The 17,969-nt window shown below is 46.5% G+C and overlaps 1 protein-coding gene across 3 annotated transcripts in view; it reads right to left on the reverse strand.

The window, feature by feature from the left end:
* LOC144732307 (cytosolic non-specific dipeptidase-like) overlaps positions 1 to 17,693 on the reverse strand; it is a 29,727-nt gene extending 12,034 nt beyond the window's left edge. Inside the window, exons 1-5 of one of the 3 annotated variants that reach the window (XM_078613770.1) lie at positions 11,758 to 11,945; positions 8,424 to 8,552; positions 5,589 to 5,732; positions 4,406 to 4,568; positions 512 to 600 (exon numbers count right to left, since the gene is read on the reverse strand). In XM_078613770.1, coding sequence (XP_078469896.1) covers positions 512 to 600; positions 4,406 to 4,568; positions 5,589 to 5,732; positions 8,424 to 8,552; positions 11,758 to 11,832 — 600 coding nt within the window. In that variant the 5' untranslated portion in view covers positions 11,833 to 11,945. Of the gene's footprint in view, positions 1 to 511; positions 601 to 4,405; positions 4,569 to 5,588; positions 5,733 to 8,423; positions 8,553 to 11,757; positions 11,950 to 17,469 lie in introns of those variants that run through there. The other 2 variants (XM_078613771.1, XM_078613769.1) reach the window with 2 other exon arrangements.
* Between the last annotated feature and the right edge of the window lie 276 nt (positions 17,694 to 17,969).

The raw sequence follows: 17,969 nt of genomic DNA on the forward strand, positions 1-17,969 counted from the left end.
AGGTAACGCGTCGTCTGCTTCACAGTGAAAAGTTATAAAGATCTCAGTGACGTCATTCGGAGAATATTAAGTCCGTGTGTGTGCGTGCTGGCATCACGGTCCAAATCTTCCAACGCACACCAGCACTCGGTCACGTGGCTGTCTGATGATGATGATGATGACGAGTCTTCTTGGTTCTTTCGGTAAAGTCACGTAGAAGGGAAATAATAAAATAATAAAATAAAACATAATAAAATTCTCACGAGGTTTCGGCCACAACGCAAGCAGCCGTCCTCAGGTGAAGCACAGGGCTGTCGAAAAGACAGCGTCCGAATGATGACGAGGTTGTGTGTGCATCTGCGTGTACGTATGTTTGCGCATATACGGTCGGTGCTGCTCTACGCCATTGACTCCGGTGATCCAGGTTCGAACCCTGGCCAAGTCCCTCAGCTTGCATCCCGTGTTGCAGCTTTAGGGCCGTTTAGAACTCGTGATGGGGAGACATCAGCATGGCCAATGGGAGCCATCTCACCTGCCCGATGCTACGGAACGCCTCGATGCTGTTGAGCCAAGCGAGGACCGGCGTCTTGTTGTCAGACACCCCACGTCCATAGAGTTTACCTGCGAAAAGGCGGCACGGCGCACCTTAGCTGCAGACCAAATACAGTGCAGTAACCCGGTTTACATCGGGGATGCCTTCCTGAAACGATGTAAATTGAAGCAATTTTACAGGGTAGGTGGTGGAGTTGGAACAGTTTTGAACAGTTTCTTTAGAATTGCCCTGTGAGCTAAGTGTTCGTGAATCGGGTTTCATCAACAAAACAGAAAAACTGTCAAATTAAAAACACAACTTTTGCAACAGGTCGCATAAAAAATATAAATACAATAAATACAGCAATGAAAACAGTCAACAAATAAAAGTAAAATATATTACTTAATTATAAATTAAATATTTAACTAAACTTAACATTAAGATTCGAGAAACACATTGCAAAATAGTGCATCCAGAGTGAGGAATGAGATTCGATAAAAATATTGCAATACGAGTAACAGAAACGCCTTTGGTCAAATCATTTTCCCGTGTGAGAGGCCACGGATAACGAGAAGGGACCGGACCATGCTGTCAGGCGACGCGAGTGTGCGGGTTGAGGCGACGCAGATCGGGTGGTGGTGTCAGTAATGACGTTACGACGGATCCGCTTAGGTCGCCGGGTCCGCAGCGCCGGCACGCCGACTCACTGTGCCGCTACTCCACCCTGATCGTGAAATAAAATAGAAAATCGGTGCCGTCTCATCACCGCCGCCACCATCATCCTCAATCTAATCTTAGATGAGGGCTTCTCTGAGCCATCACTCTTTCTCACATTCCTGCAATGCAATAGCGAGGAGCTGCACGCGAGCCTGATTTCATCGCTCCGTCTCCACGGTGGGTCATTTCTGTTCCCTCTCCTTTGGCTGCCATTCTGTCGTTAGTCTCGACCAGTGTCCTTCAACCCTTCCCGGCTCCGTGTGCTGTCCCTTCTTCAACCCTGCGTATCTTCTTGGTTCTTTCGGTAAAGTCACGTAGAATGGAAATAATAAAATAATAATAAATAAAACATACTTAGATTATTGTATTATTTTATTGACTTTACCGAAAGAACCAAGAAGATGAATCCCTGCAGTCACGAAAGCTTTACATCGAAACCCTGCGTATGTTCTCTCATCCACCTGCTCCTCTTTAACTCTCTCTCTCTCGATGTGAATCGTCCCCAAGTGGGATCACACGTACAGCGATCCCTCGTCGACAGCACTTGGGGTTATGTTTCCCGTAAAAGGCCGCGGCTGTCCAGAAATTGCTGCACCGGCATCTGGCGTTGTAGCCTGGCAGGACCCCTGCTGAAAAATAATAAGAGTCTTGAGACTCAGCGAGGCTTTGCCGGGTGTAAAATTAAAAAAAAGTCAACTTTTCTGATGAATACGTCACGGCGGGTAGTTTACCGATTGATGTCTTTTTGCCATCTTCGGGGTCAATACCAAATGTCTGATTCCGCGCGAGGACTCTGGTGACCCCCCCTCCCGCCCCCCCAACCGCGTCGTCCAATAGGAATCAGCGGCACCAAGTCTGGCACGTGTGTGCCGGTGCATGTCCACCACATGCTCCTCCGCTCCGCTGGTAAAGCGAGACGTCCCCCCCCCGCCACCCCCACGCCTCAACGCAGTTTGCACTTCGTGGTAATGTATTTATAACCGCCCTCAATAAATATAGAGCGAGCAGACGTGACGAAGGGCCAGGCTGAGGGTTTGGCAAGGTTCTGGCTGCCCACGCCCCACGGTGCCCACATTCCTCTCTTCGAGCTCGGGGCCAACCCGGACCGCACGTGGACTGGTGCCAAACTGCTGAGTGCAGCTTCCTTGTAAGGGGGGGGTGGGGGGGGGTGGGATTCGTTCGCGTGTTCGCCCCCCACCACCACCTCCGTAGGTGGGCAAAAGGTGCGGCAATGCCATCGCTCGCTCGCTCGCTCCACCCACTGGGGGGTAAAAGAACAAAAGCTTCGTAGCTCATCGGAATTCCTGCAGTACAAATCAATATTCTGACGTGGCGTTGCGCAGTACAACGCTCCATTTGCACGTGTGTTCCATTTTACATTTTGTTTGCACCGGACGTAGCCACCCGTACAAATCTGTAGGTGCGGGGAAGGACAACAAACTTGACACGCAAAAAGCAGTTATTTGTGTGTTTAGTTTGTTGTCCTTCCTTGTCCCCTGTCTTCACGAAGCCGCACTAACCAGCGAGCTGAAGTGTAGTTAAATTACCCCACATGGCCCGCACAGCATGGCAAGGCCTTCATCTAGCAGTGGATTGACCGCAGAGAGACATTATGTAGGGCTTCTCAGTAAGGACTTGTGTATACATTACATGAGGCTGTTCTGCACAGATGTGCTCCCACGTTCCATTGTGTTTAACATATATCCTGGAGAAATCTGATGAGCTATGAAGCCCTTTGTTTTTCACGGATGACTCCCATTAAAACAGGAGCTCTGGGGAGTTCCCCTCATGAGGAAACGAGAGCCCACTATTCCACGATGACCAGGCGACTTTGAAAGAGGTTGGGTGGAGGCACCCACAATATTAATTGGCAGCGTACCCATTCATACCGCCCGATGGACACAGGCAGAGAGGGAGGGGAGGTAATTGGAGAAACTCACACCATCGTTTCAACTGCCACGCCGGGGGCGACAATCAGACCGGCGGAACCTCTCGATTGCAACGTCCGGTGTGCTAACCATCACATCCTACAGGCATCAGCTGCGCCTGCCTTAGCGGGAGAAGTTGAGCGCGTTTCTCTCAAGGTGGAGAATCTGTTCAAACTAAAAACTAAAACAATGTTTTGGTATTTTGCCGGGTAAAGGCCCACTTGAGCTTCATAGCTCAAATTTTTCAAAAGCCACCTGGCTATCACAAATGATAGCTCAACGAAGTGGTTTACCATGTGGAAATGTAAAGCAGTCGATACTATAAACACGTGATGTTGATTCTAAATGTGAAGGGCAAACCGGAGAAAAATCCACACGACCGCAGGGAGAACATTCAAACTCCAAATAAACAGGAGTTACGGTCGGGATCGAACCCACGACCTCCTGTATGCCAGGCGTGATACTTAACATTTCGCCACCGTGGCGCCCCTTAAAGTATTTTAATGCCCTCGATAGCATTCTTTTTTCTTTCTGCAATGATATTGTACCAACCGCTTATCATATTTCTATTCTTAGGTCTTCTAATTCAGCAACGCTGGCCTTAACCTTGGCGTCAAAGTCAACGGTACAATATGCAACGAAAGTGCCAGCGTGTTATGTAACCCGGACTGAATTGCAATTATTGACAAGACTGAAAACTGCGAGAAACCAGTTTCTGGGACAATGATTAAGCCTATGACTAAATCATCTGGAAGGTGCCCAATCCCATCAGATGTCAGAAGCTAAGAAGGCTTGAGCCTGGATAGTGCTTGGACGGGCGTCCACCGTGCAAGCAATCGCTACTGCAGGCTGCTGTGGAGCTACTTTGTCATCGGGGGGGGGCAGTTCAGAAAATTGCAGTGTTGTACTGTACTTCCATGCTCCCACGTGTATGCTCCCTGGCCTTCACCGACCTGCACTGGGCAGCGTGGTGAAGGTTGGACAAATAACACGCATGGCTTGGGGGGCCCTCACCCAACAATAGATTAGCAAAACGGCTCTGCATGTGCACATATTTGAGAGTGAATGACATTCTATAATTTAGACCCTCTTACAATAAGACAGAATGCTGGTCCGCCCGTTCCCGAAGACGTGCGCGTACGCCGTCGGAAACGGAAAGAAAAAGCTGGCGACGCGCACGCTGTGCGTACGTACGTCATTGGTACGCGTGTGTACGTCGTCGGAACAGGAAAGGGTTAGCGAGACGCACCGTCCTTCTCGGTGAGCACGTAGGGGTCGCTGTCCCAGCCGTCGTCCATGCGGGCCGGCTGCACGTCGAGGTGCCCGTACGCCATGACCGTCGGCTTGGTGGGGTCGTCTCCGAAGGTGCCGAGCACAACGGGTGGCAGCTGCACCACCTCCCCGTCCGGTGTCTGGGACCAGAAGGAGGAGCATGAGTTGGCGTGGTGTGGATCGCGATACACGGCGGCGGTGGTGGCGCCTGGCGTGTGGGTTCGGTCCTGACCCTGCCGCTCTGTATATTTTGCAGTTTGCATGTTCTTCACGTGGTCGCGTGGATTTGTTTGCCACGTTTTCCCCTCCCACATTTATAAACATGTGTTGGGAGTATTTGGCTGCTATACATTTCTACGTTATAAACCACTTCGTTGAGCTATCATTTGTGGCCAGGTCGCTTATGAAAAAGGCCTTATCTGGTAAAGAAAAATTATAAACATGTTTTTACCCATAATGCTCCACAACAATGGATACGTTTGTACACTATATATTTTTTGTGTTGAATTGCGGGGCCCCCATCGTTTATATGGAATGTGCTTTGCCAATAACGTCTTGCAACCCAGCAGCAATTGTTTGATCAAGCCTCACTTTGCTGGTGAGGCCCAGCAGAAGTTTGAAACGGGTGTCAGAGTTTGATTTACTTAAATAAATACAGATGAATAATATTCGTTTGAATAGCCTACAGGCCAAGAGACTAATCACCTGTTTTCTTTATACAGTGATAACCCAGTTTACGTTGGGGATGCGTTCCTGAAAGGTGCGACAACGAATATCTAAACGACGTCGATCAAAGCGGTTTACATGGTAGGTGGTGGAGGCGAAAGCTGGGACGACGGATATGAGACAGGACGGATGATGCTGTCAGCGACGATTGGCACGGTTGTCTTCGTACGGTGCGAAAGCAGTTCAACGTACATACGTAAGTGTGGCTTGACAGGACGGAAATCGGGTCGCGGAATTCATAAAGCGACGACGTACTTGCAAAACGACGTCAAAAGGCAGAAGACGTAAATCGGGCTATTACTGTAGGTACGTTTTCGTATCACCGCTGAAGTACAGTACAACATTCAGACCGGCCAAGCTCGTCCGCAAGCGAGAGCTGGCGCTGGTTACCGTGTGGTTACCATGTGGTTACCGTGTGGTTACCGTGTGGTTACCGTGTGGTTGCCGACGCCCGCCAGCTCAGCGACCCCTCCGAGGGACCGCACTCGCTCGGCCGCCATCTCCGCCATGCGGATCATGTCGGGCCGGCGCTCGGCGAAAGCCGACACGCTCTGCACCGCCACCCACTCGCGCAGCTCCTGCACGGGCATCAGGCACGACGGGGGGGGGGGGCACTGTGTGAGCAGCTGACACGTGACCAGGGCTGCCACCATTTACTACGGTGTCCTTCGCTAGTTTTCACTTTCACCGAGAAGACATCGTCACTATGAGACCTCCTTTACCAGTGGCAAAATATAGTGATGGGTTTTTACCCTTTCAACTGGTACAAAAAACTGACACCTTTATACAAGGCATCATGTTTGCAATAACCACAACACAAGCAGTCAAAATGCTAACAAAAAGAAACAACTCTGATGATGATAATGATATGCACTGTCCTTGAAGTTGATTGGTCCACACCCGAGACAGCTTTTCTTAGAGCCTAGTCTCCATTAAATGCTTACCCCGAGCTCTCAATACTCTGATAGTGCGCTGTTTTTGAGTTGTACGCCTTTTGGCGTCATCTGGTCCAACACCAATGGAGACTAGGCTCTAAGAAAAGCTGTCTCGGGTGTGGACCAATCAACTTCAAGGACAGTGCATATCATTATCAGAGTTGTTTCTTTTTGTTTGCATTTTGACTGCTTGTGTTGTGGTTATTGCAAACATGATGCCTTGTATAAAGGTGTCAGTTTTTGTACCAGTTGAAAGGGTAACAACCTATCACAAGCCATCGTCAGTTCGAGGGCCGCCGCGCATTTGAAACCATTAAGGTTTGACCGCAGCACGACGATGACGGGGGGGGGGGGGGGTGTTTTCCCTATTTGTGTATTGTCGGGGGGCTGCACTGAAGGCCAACAGGGGTCAGGGGTCAGGGTAGAGGAAGAGGTCAGGGGTGACACACACACGCACGCACACACATCAGTCACCTTCGTCACTGCAAAGAGACCCTTGCAGCGAGCGACAGATTTGATTGAGCTCGCAAAAAATGAGAAGTACAGCGCTAACAAGTCCAAACGATTCCCCTCTGGTGTCCGATTAGTGTGGCCAAGATGCTTGCAGCGACGACGGATAAATATCGTTTGGAAGTGATGGGCCTCGTGTGACCACGGCTCTTGTGAAATTAAGCCATGGGCCATACCACCGTCTGTGAGCCGTAAGCCTTCCCCAGTCATGCTTTATGGTATTAGAGGAGACAAATTTTACCGCTGCTCCTCCGGATCGAGAGCAGCCAGTTGGAGGTAGTTCGGGCACCTGGTAAAGGATGCCCCCCGATAGACTCCCCCTGAAACTCTACCGAGCAGCAGCAACAGCAGCAACGTCCCACTGGGCGGAGTCCCCGGGGCCGGCCCAGGACACGCTGCTGCTGCTGCTGGTGGGACTGTGTCGCTCGGCTGGCCTGGGAATGCCTGGGAATTCCCCAGGAAGAGCTAGAGTCTGTGTATAGTAGTGTGTAGTGTAGTGTATAGTAGTGTAGTGTGTAGTGTAGTGTATAGTAGTGTAGTGTATAATAGTGTAGTGTGTAGTAGTGTATAGTAGTGTAGTGTGTAGTGTATAGTGTAGTGTATTGTAGTGTAGTGTATAGTGCAAGTGTGTAGTGTATTGTGTAGTGTATAGTGTAGTGTATAGTAGTGTAGTGTATAATAGTGTATTGTGTAGTGTAGTGTATAGTGTAGTGTATAGTAGTGTAGTGTAAAATAGTGCCATGTGTAGTAGTGTATAATAGTATAGTGTAGTGTATAGTAGTGTAGTGTATAGTAGTGTAGTGTATAGTGTAGTGTATAGTAGTGTAGTGCTGGAGTCTGTCGCCAGGGAAAGGAAGGTCTGGACTGCCACTACTCAACACGCTTCAGCCGCGACCCTCACCAGGACCAGCGGACTGGGAAACGAACGGATACATTTTACCCCTCATTGATATTTTAACCACTCCTGAACTGCGCAACTCAAAGTTCAGGTTACTCATTGTTTTACTGCTTGGCATAGAGTAGCTAAACGTAGCCGATATGATTTATAAATGCTGAGTGGGAGAAAGCATGTATTTTAACCTTGACTTTGCAGCAAACAAACGTGGTTTATTATGATAAGTACCTTTGCAGATCATGAAATATTAACGTGAGATTACGAAATAACGACGAAATCTAAACAACACAGACACAGACAAACCTAAGGCTTATAGACGATCACAGCTCATACGCAAACACAGGTCCCATAGATGAACAGGATACACATGACCCATAGACTAACATATGACTTTAGATGAAAATAGCACCCGCACCTCCAGTTAACAAGGTTGGCTACGTACGGTGCAGAAGAAGTTCAACATGCATACGTAAAATTTAAAATAGAAAACATAGACTTATCTAGGACCCATAGACCATCGATTTACACAGGGCCCATAAACCTGAATAGCATCCAATAGACCAACATAGGACATAGAGACCTACTTGGTGCCTATCGACCCACACAGCATCCATAGACTAATATGGTCCATTGGACCCGTACACTATCATGGCTCAATCCTAACATAGCACCTCTCAATTAAAATAGGATCCATAGACGAATATAGCAGCACCCATAGACATCGGACTTACAAAGGGTCCATAGACTTGAATAACCTCCAGGAGACCAACACAGCACACGGAACTTACAAAGTGTCCGTGGGCTTTACACTCCATTCAAAATTCTACACGGATGACCCAACGTCCTGTCGGCTGGAGCGAGAGCCAACAGCAGACTTTTGTCCTGGTGGTCTCCTCTTCACGCAGCCGTTGCCACTGCGCGCCTCTCACCTGCACGTACTGCTCTTGCGTGGCATCGACGTGCTTGAAGAGCTTAGCCATGTACGACTCGGAGGAGGTGGCTCGGAGCGGCAGGGCCATCACGGCGATCAGCAGACAGATGCCGAGGCGTGTCTGCCACTGGGGAGCGGAACAAACGGGGTCAGGAGAAAATCGTCACGCATCAGCATTGTCCTCCTCTCAAGCAATTCATTAGCAGTAACAGAAGCTGACCGAAACTAGATGTGAAGTTTTCGTGACTGCAGGGATCCATACTCTTTGGTTCTTTCGGTAGAGTCACGTAGGTATAAAATAAATTAAATGACGACGTTTCGGGCGCGACACAAGCGTCCGTCATCAGGTGGGACAACCACAGCAAGAAACAATTTCTGGAGTGGGAATCGAACCCGTGTCGCCGTGTTCATAGCGCTGCAATTGTTTCTTGCTGTGGTTGTCCCACCTGATGACGGACGCTTGTGTTGCGCCCGAAACGTCGTGATTTCATTTATTTTATTTTATACCCACGTGACTTTACCGAAAGAACCAAAAAAGCTGACCGGTAGCTTTCAGAGCAACATGTGTTTTTTTTTTATATTAGTGAAAAGTCATTTTAGCCTGGTTTGTGTCTCCAAATTTTGAGCAATTTTTTGGCCAATTTAGCCAATTTTTTTTCGGGTAAGTGCCTAACAGCAACACCTATTTATGCTCAAGTTTGGTTCATATTGGATCATGTTTCCGAGCATTAATGTACACAGACACCCAACCCCGCTACCCCCCTCCTCTCCCCGTTTCGGATGAATGGACAGAAACAGATAAAGCACGAACAGTTTCAAACTAAGTTGGGAAGCATTTACAAATGCAGACGGGATCGTTAACATGGCAGGTCAGGTTGAGATTGCCTCGCCTTGTCTGACTGGCTGGCTGTGTGAACTATTGATGTAATCGATGGATGCATCGATTCATCGATGGCCTTTGCTGCCCGAGCTCCCAATACGTGCACGGGTTCATGTTTTGTAAGAATCTCCTGGACTCCTTCAGCCAACTCACGAGCCACCATGAAATCTGATGGACGTCATCCTCGAAACCCGAGGAACTGCCGACATCGACGATGGTATGTCATGGGTTTCGTGCATTTCCCACCAGCCACTAGATGCCGCTAGATTCACCGCTAAATATACAATAGTTATTTCTTAATCTGATTGAAACCATAGCTTGCCAACAGTGAGGGTTGGGGGGAGGGAGATTGTAAGATCCCTTATTGTAGCCCATCAGCCTATAAGCATTACAGACAATGATTTCCAACGGCACTTGTTCCATCAAAGAAGCACTGGACCGGTTTCCACTACCCCAATACTCATCAGCAGTATGTAGCCTGCTGAATGAATTGCTGCTGGCTTTCCTGATGTTTAGGCAATAGCTCTACATGGACATGGTGGGGCCCATTCAGCACAGTCGAACAACATTGTACAACGTTTTATTATGGGTCACTGCGGTGGATTTGTTGGTAACAAATCGGCATAAAAAGGCAAGTGCCTGACCGATTTTGATTTCTCGAACAATTTTAAAGTTCACAAACGACCACCTGTAGCTTAATGCGGCTTGCATTAATGTAAATGTATTTCGGTTACTGTAAGACGCGCAGATTTTACGAATGTATCCATGACTAATTGGACAATGTGCTGGCTAGCGGCTGACAGTGGGTACATCGGGCGGGCAATATGCTGTAATATTCAATCTCTGTGCTCTTAAGCAGCACCGAACATGGGGTCACGGAAAAGGTGTGGAGCCCCCTGAGTGTTTAGAAAAAAACAGCAAAGAGACCTTCTCAGATTCCCCCTCCTTCATGGATAAACATTTAGTTGTAAACAGATCATATTTCGTTTACCAAGAAATGTAAGTAACGCTGCCAGAACGGCATCTAAATGCTCAGTCACAGTGCATGGACCCTGTACCAGGGTTTCTGTAACTGTTAGGCCCTGGCCAGTGGATGTGGTTAATTGTCCTCATTAAGAATGATCTCCGTTTCAAAGTAAATTGGTTTTTTTATCACTGCGCACGTCCATCAACCGCATGGCTTTAAAAATAAGAACAGCCCGCTATAGTGTGCGTGGCTGGTTGTGTGAACTCGCATTCACACGCAGGATACATTGCACATTTCTGAACCCTAAGGATGTACATTTTAAAGTATTTTTAGAACCGCCTCCAGTACTCACTACCAAGACTGTCTCCCATCCGAGCTCTTCGTAAAATACCGTATGCACTGGCGGAGCGAGTGGAGTGGGATGGCACGTGCCCCCCCCCCCCCCCCAATGATCCGATCGAAATCTCTAATTTCGATCGGATCATTGGGGTTTATTAGTAATAATTAGTAATACATCGGCATTTTGCGACCCCCACTGCCACTGTGTAGCATATTATTACGTGCCAGAGACTCTATGAGATGATAGGACAATAGTCTGAGTCCATAATTGGCAATAAGTGACGGCAAAGCGGTTATAAGTGACTCACAGAATTGTGCGCAGTTGAGTATAGAGTACAGTACTTCCCTGAAGGCATTAACACCTTCAGCAAGCGCGATGCCGATCACACAACGCGGTTCGAATTCGACCCTCGATCGATGGCTGCGCCATCGCCGCACACGCGTCGAATAAAAATCAAGGGACAAGTCCGTACTTACTAACAACTATCATTTTTCATTGCTGGAGGGGTTGCCCCTCCTACCTGAAAATCCTGGCTCCGTCATTGACCGTATGTGATCATTCGTGATCATTAATCACTGCTGGTGACAATGTAGGTGCAGACTCAGTTTAAGTTTTCAGTTTAATTTCTTTGGTATAGCCCTGTGAGCCATTCGGCTCTTGAATCGGGTGCAACCGCAACAAACAAAAGACAAAAACATGAACAAGAAAACATCTTAAAGTGACTAAGTAAGCTTGGCGAGTTGTGGCTCCGTAACCCGCTTGGCCTCTTGTTGCCCAGATACCCTCCTTGAAGGCGGTCACCGAAATAAATATTTAGCGCACGAACCGACGAGGGTGAACACCCTTCCAACCCAAGAGGAACCCATCGCTCGACACGACCTCATTCTGGGGTCACGGCGTGACCGTCTTGCGGGGGAGGGGTTGATGAAGAAGCCAAAAGCCCTTTAAGCGACACAGCCTCAAAAGTGAAAGACGGGCAAGGCGAGCTTGCGCGTCAGTCGGTGAATTTTGTGCCTCTATCGCCAAAAAACAAATTAATGAATCGGACCGGCATCCCGCGCGCCTCGCTGTGATGACATTTTTTTTTACAAAACGACCACTGGAAAATTGTTGACATTTTAAAACCTCGGCTTCCTAAAAGGTACCTTCTGCGTGGCCGGTTCTCCGTCCATCGCGGCAGACGATCCGGCTTCTCTTGTGCGTGGGTTCAGCGGGCGCATTGGCTCCGGGCGCTACTGTGAATCTGCCGGCCCCCGTCCGGGCGCGTAAACAGATATTCGCTGGGCTCTGTGGTCATTGCCAGATGTGTCCTTGATCCGCCCACTCTTTCCTCCACTACTTGCCTTCGGCTTGTGCACCACCCACCCCTAAGCGCCAAATAGAACCCCGTTTCTCCACCCCCTCGCCTTCCCTATCCCTTGTATCCCACCCACTGGAATTCCATGGTGTCGAGTGTAAAGTGTAAAACACGGATCACGTCCTCGTCGCGGGGCTGAGCCAGTGCCAACACGAGTTATATAATATACAAATTAACACGCTAATTGTATTTAATTATTTACGGAGCATAAAACACATTTGTTCCCAGGGTTTAGAGTATTGAAGAATAGGGAGGAGATGGGTAGTTAATGATTCATTCACATTTAGAAATATTTGAGCATTTGGCTACTATATTCTTAGGTTTTTTCGGTAAAGTCACATAGGTAAAAAATAGAAATTAATAAAAGTAAAATTAAAATAAAACACAGTCACAGCACGATAGCTGTATCTTGATACAGCTATCGTGATGTGACTGTTCCACCTGAAGACGGAAGCTTGTGTTGCCTCCGAAACGTCGTGATTTTTATTTTATTTTTATTTTACTTTTATTAATTTTTCTTTTTTACCTACGTGACTTTACCGAAAAAAACCTAAGAATATGAATCCTTGCAGTCATGAAAGCTTCAAATCTGGAATTATTTGCCTACTATACATGTCCACATTATAAGCCACTTCATTGAGATATCATTTCTGGCCAGGTTGCTTCTCAAGAGCTACATAGCACAGTGGGCCTTACCTGGTCAAATAAAACTTGAGTAGTTAAAAAAAAAGTAGCAAAGATGCCGTTTTATGACTAAATGTAGAATAAACTAAAGAGTGTCAACTAGAGTAAAATACTACAGTCATGGAAATCATGACCGAGATGTAAGCAAACTTTGCATTTAAAATATAAACACTGTACTGCAACCAGCTAAAACATTAAAATCAAATTCATTGTCATTTTGAGATATTTTTTCTTGCTGTGGTCGTCCCACCTGATGAGGATTGCTTGTGTTGCCACCGAAACGGTGTGATTTTTATTTCTATTATTATTTCTATTATTTTATTATTTATTTTTATTTTATCTACGTGACTTTACCAAAAAAACCTAAGAGTATGAATCCTTGCAGTCACGAAAGCTTCAAATCTATAATTAGTTCATGATTGTGGAGGCTCTGGTTACAGATTGCCGTTCTGTGTTCAACCACCACACTGCAGGCCAAAATTTGTTTTTCTACTTCTTCACTGGAACTTACTCCACTTTAAGAATTCCATCCAATCGTCTCTTTCCCAGATTCTTCAAGAGTTGCATGAGCCCGTATATCTATTAATACACCTTCCATGGTGTTGTTTGTAAATTGACACTTGGTGCTTTGGGGGCATTTGGGCCCGTGCTCAACAACAAATAAAAGAATACTTTTGCCTTTGAATAAAAACAAACTACGTCTTAAAATGAAGCCACCAGTTGCTATTTTTTTTAATTCCAAATGCTTTGGCAACTTGTGCAATTGTATATATACCGTACAGTTCTGCATGAAGCTCCAGTAGGGACTTTTTACTGGTAGAAACCTCCTGGTTACACCAGCCCACAGGGGATTATTGTGTCCGTCCGTCCGTCGTGGAGGGAGGGGCTGGGTGGGGAGGGAGGGGCTGGGTGGGTGAGGAGGGGAGGGTGGGGAGGGGCTGGGTGGGGAGGGGCTGGGTGGGAAGGGGCTGGTCACCCCGTGGTGCCCTTATAAAACTCAACGTTTAACCTACTCACGCCGGCTTGTGCCCACCCTCACAGTCGGGCATATTTGCGGAATACACCACGCCGCCGTTGACCCTGGCCATTGACCGAGCAACCCAACGTTCCTATCAGCTCCCTCCGCAGGAATGTGTTTCAATCTAAAAGCAGGGGTATGGCTGGGTTTGCTGAGACTTGGGCGAGATTTCGTGTACAACAGGTTCCGTGTGCAAAATGTGGAGCTATTGGGCTGTTGCCGTCACCACTACCCAACTCTACTCTCGCTACCTCCCCGCTACGTACAACCGCCGGGGAACGGTGGCACAGTGGTTTGCACACTGCACTGGGAACTCGGCTACCTTGCAGATGCCCTTCTGCGGCCGTCTGGAACGCTCTTACTTCCGATATTAGGAAGCCACTGGAGCTATGCACTTTTAAATCTAGATTGAAAACTCATTTCTTTAAAGCAGTTTTTGTGTGTTTTAGTTTGTTGTACTTACCCCGAACCTTCGCTCAGCACGGTTGGCTATGTATGGTGCGAAAGAAGTTCAACATACGGTACGTATTCGCAATCTGAGCCTTGGTTAACATCAGTGGTGAGTAATATCTCTGAACGGTGTTGTACCCCTACGGTGACCAACTTTGTGAAACCAAGTCAAACAATCCCCATCTCCGGATCCTCCGGTTTTCCCCTCCACATTTAGAAACGTGCATTGAGATTATTTACATTATTTTGTTTGCTTCAAATGTCCAAATGATGGGCCACCTTTTGTTGAGCTATCATTTGTGGCCAGGTCGCTTCTGAACAATGAGTTCATACCTCAGTGGGTTTTGCCTGGTAGGATGGGGATGGTTTAGTTGCATTTCGATTTAAACCTTTCGTGACTGCAGGGATTCATCTTCTTGGTTTTTTCGGTAAAGTCACGTAGAAGGGAAATAATAAAATAATAAAAATAAAACATAATACATTTGCAATTCTCACATTTTGAGAATTGTATTTTATTATGTTTTACTTTTATTATTTTATTATTTCCCTTCTACGTGACTTTACCGAAAGAACCAAGAAGATTAGTTGGATTTGTTTGTGTTTGAGTGATGTTTACCTTTCTTTTATTTTGCACTACTATTATGCCTTTGTATTGTTTGTTGTTGTAACGTTCTTACCCAACCCTAATAGACATCAGTGAAAAATAGCTTTATAGCTCATCATATTCCTCCGGTATAAATACAAAGTCAGATTCTGACAAAGGGGTGCAAAAATGCAACATAACAATTGTTGTCGTATACAGTATATGTATGTTGAACTTATTTCGCACTGCACGCAGTCAACCGTACTCATGTGAGCATGACAGTTTAGAAGAGCCTGCCGAAGCTGTTATGCCCTATCGCATGTTTTTAGTATTCAAAAACAACCAAGCGTGACCGCGTCAAGCCTAGGGACGTCTAACCTAAAGGTAGCACTTGCCAATAATGCTAATGTTGGCTTGGGTGTGCGACAGTGGTATTGCTATAGAGCAGTGGTTCTTAACCTGGGGTGCACGAACCCCTGGTTGTGCGAGATGTAAAACTACTGTCCTTTGTTTCATCAAACCCATGTGTTAATTAACATTATATATTTGTCCATAATCAACGTTTTTGGGTTTAGATCGCGTTATTTATAAATGTGTCGTAACCCTCCACCACCCGACACGGCCAATCAGTAAAACAGTGTCACGTTGACAAAAGACAAATAGTTCACTGCTTTAGCCCACCGGTGTGTTGAAGCGTGAAACCATAACATTTACAATTTGTAAATGTTGTGGTTTCACACTATGTTTTTTGTCAACGTGACACTTTTTTTACTGATTGGCCGTGTCGGGTGGTGGAGGGTTACGACACATTTATAAATAACGCGATCTAAACACGAAAACGTTGATTATGAATAATATTGGCCGCGAAAGCCTACGTGTTAAACTGATTATATATTTGTTTTTACTGCAGCCTCACCGGGATTCATGGACCGGTGGGACCCAAGGCACTTGGCTATGCAGAGAGGAGAACATTGGATGGGGGGAGGCAGGGAGGCATTTCGTTCCTCTCACCATGCCCCAGGCTAATTATGTTCTGCCATTGCTGCGTGCCACATTACAGTGAGAGGTATGCAAGTGTGTTCTTTGGGGGAGATGCTTCACAGTTGAATCTCCAGGCAACCGGTGATCACCGGAAACCCCTGGTATTGTAGGAGGTTGTGGGTTCGATCCCTGACCCTGACGCCTGCATATTTGGAGTTTTGCATGTCTCTCCACGTGGTCACGTGAATTTCCCTCCGAATTTTGAAACAGGCCTTTCTAGTATTTGTTAGAAATGTCCACATGGTTAAGCCGCTTCGTTGAGCTGTCATTTGTGACCAGGTCGCTCCTAAAAAAAACTTATATAGCTCAGTGAGCCTTACCTGGTAAAATAAAAAAAAGTTTAGTTCAATTAATAGTTTGTTTACATTGTGCATTCCACGCGGTATAAACGCGACCACATCTTCAAGACACTATGTAGAAACAGATAAAGACAGTAAAATAAACAACAACACCACGATTTCGATTTAAAGCTTTCGTGACTGCAGGGATTCATCTTCTTGGTTCTTTCGGTAAAGTCACGTAGAAGGAAAATAATAAAATAATAAAAATAAAACATGATAAAATAATTCTGAAATTTCAGACTCTGCCTTCCCGACAGACCTGTTCTCCACCTGAAGACGGCTGCTTGCGTTGTGGCTGAAACGTCGTGAGAATGATTTTATTATGTTTTATTTACATTATTTTATTATTTTCCTTCTACGTGACTTTACCGAAAAAACCAAGAAGAACAACACACCACGGTTGCCCAGGTTGGATGCGAGGGAGGAAACAAGTTGGGGTGGGTCACGAGGAATGTCTGACGATCCAATGGGCACTGCGGAATCCGATAATCGTTGTTTTTTTTGCACAACCACCAGAAAGCCATCGGAAAGATAAAAACAACTTTTGAGGCAGCAACCACTTTGTGGGCTATTCCACTCGAGCTGTTCCAGCTTTCATTTTAATTTTGTGGCAATACAAGGAGCAGGCGTTCCTGGAGAAATGTGCTGCGAACGGAGATAACCACCGCACCAAGGGTTGGTTTTGCCATGTGGAGACCATGGGACTTTAAAAGTTATTCATCCTTATTTTTTGGGGGCAAAACATTTGCTGACGTCTGCATTTGCAAATGTTTCGCCACAGCAGACACGAGCAAATCCATCAGCAACAACTGCACAATTTTGGAGGGCATTTAATTTTCTGCCGTATAGCTACGGTCTGAATTTGCCACGAAAGTTGGGGCACACCTTACCCAGAAATATGAATGCACCAAAAAAAATAACTACAATGAAATACATTATTTTCAGAAAACATATAAGAATAACCTCAAATGACTGTTACAGGTTATCTTTCTAATTCTGTGTATTCTCCGTTGTGTATCATGTATGTTCTATTGTGTATAGGGTGGTCCAGATGTCTTGTGACCCCATGCATGTCTCCAAAACGTAATGTGTTCAAGCAAGGTTTATTTTAAGCAGAAATAAATATAAAAGGGAAGAAAATGTTGGGGACCAATTCATTGGGGGGGTGGGTCACAAGACATCTGGACCACACTGTACATCATACTTGCTCTGCAATCGCTTCCTTTACCGAGTAATAATCTCAAAGACCCCTTTGTCCGGACACTTCGAGATGCTTCTTGCATTGTGCTTCACTCGTTACAAAACATCAGCTCGAAACAAAAAATGAACGCGCGTGACATCATGCTGCCCTGCTGCGTGTGCGCGCGTGTACGATCCCTCTACCTGCGAAGCTGCAGGTGATCTTGCCCACCTCGCCCTCTGATCTCTTCGCAATGTCTCGCGAGCGCCTCTGTTGCTGCTTCGTGCCGTCAACGACTTGTGGCTCTGGGTGGGTTTTTTTTTCGTCTCCTCCACGTCACCGGGAGACGGAAAATTAAACGGGCGGGGTTCAGACCCACGCCTCTCTCCCCCTCCCTCCAGGTGAGCGTCGATCCGCTGCAGGTGAGTTCAAGTTGAAGTTCATTTATTAGGTATAGCCCTGTGAGCCATTCGGCTCTTGAATCGGGTGCAACCGCAACAAACAAAAAACTAAAACATGAACAAAAAAACATCTTAAAGTTAATATGTGACTGAGTGCAAACAGAAAATCCAAGAAAAAGAAGTTAAATATTGCAGAAAAAAACACCGTACACCAACGCTGTGTGCAAAAATCCCAGTGGGATGCAAGTCAAACAACCAACAACAACCACAAGACAACTTAGATTAAGGCCATCAGTCTAACT

The sequence above is a fragment of the Lampetra planeri genome, chromosome 42 (assembly GCF_965212315.1).
Source record: "Lampetra planeri chromosome 42, kcLamPlan1.2.h2, whole genome shotgun sequence".
Lineage (NCBI taxonomy): Eukaryota > Metazoa > Chordata > Hyperoartia > Petromyzontiformes > Petromyzontidae > Lampetra > Lampetra planeri.